We start from the raw sequence: 6,171 nt of genomic DNA, 5'->3' as shown, positions 1-6,171 counted from the left end.
CATTCGAGGAATCGTTTCAGCCCTAAATGCACCTAATGTGCATGAAATAGTTGATGTATTTAATGTGTGTTTAATAATTTCAAATACTATTTAATGTATTTAATTACATTTTACTTTTTTAAAGTAAAAATAAAAAAAATCCTCCAATTTAATTAAATAAAATATGTATTTATTTAGTTTTCTAGTTTTTCATTTTATTTATTTATTTATTTATTTATTTATTTATTTATTTATTTTAATTTTATTTTTTTGGGCCTAAAAGGTAAAATGAATGTTATTAATTTATATTTAGACTCCTATTTTTAAATTTAATATTTAATTGTCATTTATTTACTTTTAGTTGCATTTTTAAAATGTTTTTATTTAATAAAAATGCTTAATTTAACAAAATGTAAACTTTTTTTTATTTCATTTATTTTTTAAATATTAATTTTTTTATTTTAATCCTCTTACTCTCTCCTTCCCTCATCTCATTCATTTTCTAGAAGCGCCCCCCTCTGGTCACAACCCTTTACTGCAGCCCTCTTCTTGTTTGTCAGCTAATGTAATCACATCTATTAATCACAGTTATTAGAAGCACTTTGTTTTGACTTCGAAGGTCAACCAGATTATTACAGAGCAGCAGACAGATGCATCACATATACTATTTTCAGTTTCAATTAGTTTAATAGCAGCTTGATAAATCGATTGGCAAAGAAAAGCCGTTAGTCATGCATGAATGTGATTTCTGCCACAGATGACAGGCGAGTCTGCAGCTAAAATCATGTTTAATCTGCAAATTGATCCAAGTATTTTACTAAATGTTCCAGATTTTAGCAGAAGAGCTGCAGCTGTTAATTATAAAAATTACTACAATACTAAAAATTAAAACCTCTAAACCCTTTAGATTAAATCTTTATGTTTTATCATATTTCAGCCACAAACCTGATTGTATTTCAGAGGGATTTTTTATGATGGCGCAACACCAAGTAGCTCATAATTGGGGAGGAAAATTATATTTTTCAAAGAATTTGAAAACTGGGACGAATTAAATGGCCCAGTTAAAGCCCAGATAGAGTTTTAAGTGAGCAAACTAGAAAACTGATGTCCATGGATGCTCTTCATCCTGGATGGATGAAAAAGAATATAGTATAGAACAAAAGATACATAATAAGAGTAGATGTTGTGATAATCAATAAATCAATAAATCACATGATAGATTATTTTATTTGTTGTTTCTGTTGCTTTCTTTATTTATTTTAGATTTTTAAAATGTCTTCCAGTTCCAGTTATTGACCTTTTAGAATTTGTCATTGCTTTATTAACATTATATCACTTAAAAATGGTCTCAAAACAACAATGACATTTATCACAATAACTTTGGGGACAATTTATCCTCCATTAAAATTTGTCATTGTGAAAGGCCTAAATAAGAGGGAAAACAACAAAAATAAATAGATATTTTGAATAAATTGTCGTGTTAAACAGAACACAGATGGTATGTTTAAGTGTTTATCAATACTCCTGAATATTGTTTTACTTTTTTTAGTTCTGTGAAAGTTGCTGAGTTGTTTTTCTGCAGTTACTTCCTGCGCCACCAGAGGGCAGTAAAGAGCCGCTCTGGCTGTTTATCTCCGCCTGACCAACAAGTTGGTTTTCTGAGTAGAAAATGAGAGAGAGCAGAGCGAGGCGTGCGGTGTGTGATGTGAGGCGGATGCTGTTCCCTTCAGGGGAGCGGTGACATAACGGCGCGATGCGTTTGTTTGTTTCTCCATGTGAGATCGACCTTTACATCAGATACATTATTTACTCCTGTTGACAAACTTTAACAGCTTGTTTACTCTGCGTTACATCAGACTGCCCACACACGTAGGTGTGATTAACTCTGTTTTTTCCTTCTATGTGAAGATGAAGAACTTGATTGTAGCTCACATTTTTTTTCTGGTATGAGAGAAATTTCCTTTTCTTTAAAAATGTCCGTAGAGGCTGAGAAGTTGGGCCTGAACTCATCAGACCATGAGACGTTTTCTCCTGTGGTTTCAAAGCTTCTTGCATAATTAAGATGGTATAGATGGCTATTTATAGCGAGCAGCGGTTTCTCTTCGGTCACAACATACAGGAGAGAGTTACAGCAGAGGATTCAGCCTAAAGTCACTTCAGTTCATGCATTAAACTTGAACTGAGAGCTTTGGAGAGTCTGATTTAACTTTATAGATTTATTATGAAGCTCTTTTTAGGCTGTTTATTAATTTCTCATTTAACCAAATGAAAATTTTAGAGTGTTTGTCTTTATGTTTCTTTAAATGTATGAATCAGTGTAAGAAATGTGATTTAAAAAAATAATTTTATGTTATTTGGTTACTTTTAATGAGACAAAACTGATCATTTATGAATAGATATACATAAATTGACAAATCTTCCATTTATCTACTCCGATCATCAATTAAGATTCATTTAATGGATCAAATCCAAGAACTTCCAACAGTTAATATCTATATAATCTGACAGGATTTTATACATATTGAAGGGTTTTTCCTATAATCTTTCCCCAGGAGTTTGGCATAACTTTGTTTTGTGCGTGGTGGCGCTGGCCCTCCTCTTCCTGCTGCCGGTCCTCCTGTTTCCGGTCTACACCACCGGGGTCGGCGCTATGGTTACCGAGATCGTCCAGGTGAGTCCTGCAGGTTTCCCTCTACCTCTCCCTTTGTTTCAGATTTGCTTTTACAGCCCGCATTTAAACATTTTACCCAACTCTGTCCAAAAAGGCCGCACATGTAACCCTTCTATGTTCGTCTCAGGTCCAATATGGCCGACTTCACAACATTCAGGTTCTCTGGATTTATTCCAACAAATGAGGGAATCAAGTTGGTGGTTAGAATCATTCCAGCAGCTTCTGACTCTATTAAAAAAAATACAATAAATAACCCTAAACAAACTAAAAAAGCAATATCTACCAATGAACAGTTGGCTGCTGTTAAGAGTAGTAAAAGGTGCGATGCGTTCACATCAAAGGCGTTTTAAGTGTCAGCCTCGTCTGATTTGCATCCACAGTCTACGGGGAGCCGTTGAGGGCTTAAAAATCCTCACTTGCTGATTTTTTCTGTGCAAAATATAGTGAAAAAGTCACTAAGTTGGGGTGACAGTTGTAAGCCCAGGGGCCTTTTTCTTTCTGAACATGTTGTACGCGGGTCATGGAAAATTATACTGAAGGTCATGGAGAGTCATGGAAAAGTCATGGGATTTTTTTTCTCAGTGTGTCTCTGTGCAAAATAGTTTCTTTTGATTGATTTAGCAGGAACAAAGTCTAGATGCCACTGACTTTAGGAGAGTGGATTTTATTTAATGATATTGATATTTACTGCTTTTTTCGTAGTCAATAGTTTTAACTGTGTGATTGTCAGCACACTCTGTAAAAGCCTAGACTTTTATCTCCAGGAGTTTTATCCAAGTTAGATAAAGGTTGGAGAAGAAGAAAACATTGGAAATTGTTTTTGAAGAGGTTTGCAGTGTAAAAGTTTTCATACCTCACTTCATTTTTCAGTTTGTTCCATTGAAACCACAAGTTTAAATGTATTTTATTCAGATTTTATTTGAACTATCACAGGAAAATTATTTGTACCTGTAAAGTGTGAATTTAAACAAAATAAATAAATAAAATTGGTATTCAGCAACTTTTCAGGAAGACATAGGATCTTGTTTAAAGTCAGTAATTCCTTAGTATTAATGAAAAAGTACCAGTTCTATTGGCAGATTATTTCACTTATAATATGGGAAAAATGTATTGTTGTAAGTAAAATAATCTCCCAGTGGATCTATTACTTTTTAAAAAAATCAATTTTAAGGAATTATTGACTTAAAATAAGATCCTGTATTTTGCTACAAAGTTATTTGTAAATTGGTTTTGCAGTATTTCAAGTTTTGTAAGATATTTTCATTAGAAACTAAACAACAAATACTTTATAAGATTATTTTGCAGTCCAGAGCAGCATTCTTCAGTCAGAGGCGTCTTCAGATTAGTTGCACGACTGACTGCTACTGGAGCCGGTTTCCCCACAGAGTCTCTTAACATTTCGTTTCCTTTCAGGATAAATAAAGTGCTTAAAAGTGTTTAGTCAATCAATGTTACTCTGTTAATATTTAAATTTAACGATAAACACAAGGTTTTATATTGCTCTTCCTTCAGCTTTTCGTTTAGACGTGTTTTTCCTCGTTATGTAAACAGATTTACAAAAAAAAAAGAAACTTCCTTCTCCAGATGTTAGCTGCTGCTGCTGTTTGTTTTTTCTTGTTCTGGCAGGAAATCAGGAAGCCGTTGAATCTGCAGCTCTGATCTGACATGTCGTTGCTGTTTTAGGACGGAGTCCAGCACCGACAACATGTGATGTTTCTTTAATTCCCATCTGAACCAGGTTTGTGCTGTGTTTGTTCCCAAGGGTTCTGCGGCGGACGGGCCGCGGGGTCTGTCGGTCGGGGACCTGGTGACGCGGCTGGAGGACTGTCCCGTCCGGGGGGTGGAGGACTGGGCCGGCTGCCTGTCCCAGCTGTCCCGCGCCCCGCAGACCGGGTACTGCGTCCCGGTGGCCGGCCTGCAGCCCAGCTGGGCTCACGGCAGACGTGAGTGACCCCAGAAATACAACAGGATGTCCTTGAACGCATCGCTACAACCGTTAGCTTCTCTGGGTTTTTATTGGGAGATTTTCACCGTTCAGTCAGTGTTCTAGTTCTTCTTCTCCTGATAAAATAAAGATTTTTGATTAGAAGAAGAAGAGAACGCAAGATTTGGAGAGTTACTTCTCCATTCAGAACAGATCCATCCATCTGCCCATCCAACCAACCATCCATCAATCCATCTGTCTATGAAACCAACCATCCATCCATCCAACCATCCATGTGTCCATGTCAATTCTGAAAGTAAAAATTATAATCATTGCCTCAGAGGTCAGGCCATATTTTAAAGTCGTTGGAGAAAATGGACCCACCGGTCTTTATTGATGTCGTTGTTTTAAAACGATGAGATATCAATGCAGCTTCTGAACCAGAAGACTTGTCAACAAAAAGTCACGTTTCTTCTTCTGTGGTAGCTTTCAAGCGTCTGGACGGGACGATGGACTGCTGCAGCAACAACAGCCTGACAGACCTCTGCTTCTCCTACATCAAACCACAGGGCAGGAACAGCAGGGAGAGAGAGGTGACACACACACACACACACACACATTGACGCAGAGTCAGCCTCTTCTGACTAATTCTCCATGTGAGCTGCATCATCTAGATTGCTTCCTGAATCCAGTTCTCTGTCTGGAATAAAATGGTCTTATTTTCCTCTGCTGCGTAAATAAAGCGGGTTTAGTCAGAGTTCTTCCTTCATCAGAACCAAACGTCTCTGTTCTTCGTACTTTGATGTCTTAGCTTTGCTTTTGTTTTCTTGTCACCATATTGTCAATGTTAGGCATCAAGTTCAGCATTATGCACCAAAAGTGTGAAAAAAATACAGATTAGAAACAATATATAGTATTTATATACAACAAATGTGATAAATCAATACAACCCAAGAGACTCGTGTTGCGTTGGTTCACATCCCATTGAATTACGTTAAAGTCTGTTGTAAAAAGACAAAATGAGGAAAATGTTTGAGGTTTGAGTACTTTTTTGGGCTTCTACTTGTTTTCACCTGGGATTTTAGCAGAAACTTTTTTTTTTTCTGGTTGAATGAGATTCACAACTACGGGAGAATATTGGGGACAAAAAAGAAATTTAGACATTTGTTCTCAGGACTTTTTTCCTATAATTTTGATTTTTTTATGATTCTAACTTTTTTTCATAAATCTAACTGTTTCTTTCTTATTTCTTGTAGTTAAACATTTTTTACTTATAATTTTGACCTTTTTCTTAGATTTATTATTTCTTTAACAATTCAGGTTTTATAAAAAATTCCCCTCTCACCCTCTGTGGGTGGTCTCTCTTTCATCCTCTGAGCTCGGGTCCTCTACCAGAGGCCTGGGAGCTTGAGGGTTCTCAAGGCTGTGCCTAGAACTGCACATTTCTGGACTGAGATGTCTGATGTTGTTCCTGGGATCTGTTTGAGCCACTGCTCCAGTTTGGGGGTGACTGCCCCGAGGGCCCCGATGACCACAGGCACCACTGTGGTCTTCACCTTCCAGGTCTTTTCCAGTTCCTCCCGACACCAGTCTCCCG

General features: G+C 36.8%; 1 protein-coding gene across 1 annotated transcript in view; it reads left to right on the top strand.

Moving 5' to 3' along the window:
• Nucleotides 1–6,171, top strand: part of mbtps2 (membrane-bound transcription factor peptidase, site 2) — a 25,581-nt gene that overhangs the window by 12,391 nt on the left and 7,019 nt on the right. The window contains exons 6-8 of the mRNA XM_015049600.1: nucleotides 2,532–2,650; nucleotides 4,413–4,593; nucleotides 5,061–5,167. Coding sequence (XP_014905086.1) covers nucleotides 2,532–2,650; nucleotides 4,413–4,593; nucleotides 5,061–5,167 — 407 coding nt within the window. The remainder of the gene's footprint in view (nucleotides 1–2,531; nucleotides 2,651–4,412; nucleotides 4,594–5,060; nucleotides 5,168–6,171) is intronic.

This window comes from Poecilia latipinna, unplaced genomic scaffold (genome assembly GCF_001443285.1).
Source record: "Poecilia latipinna isolate Pla-1442-1.1 unplaced genomic scaffold, P_latipinna-1.0 Scaffold953, whole genome shotgun sequence".
In the NCBI taxonomy this organism is placed as follows: Eukaryota; Metazoa; Chordata; class Actinopteri; order Cyprinodontiformes; family Poeciliidae; genus Poecilia; species Poecilia latipinna.
The sequence above is the reverse complement of the archived record's forward strand: the minus strand, read 5'-3'. Positions and strand labels throughout refer to the sequence as shown.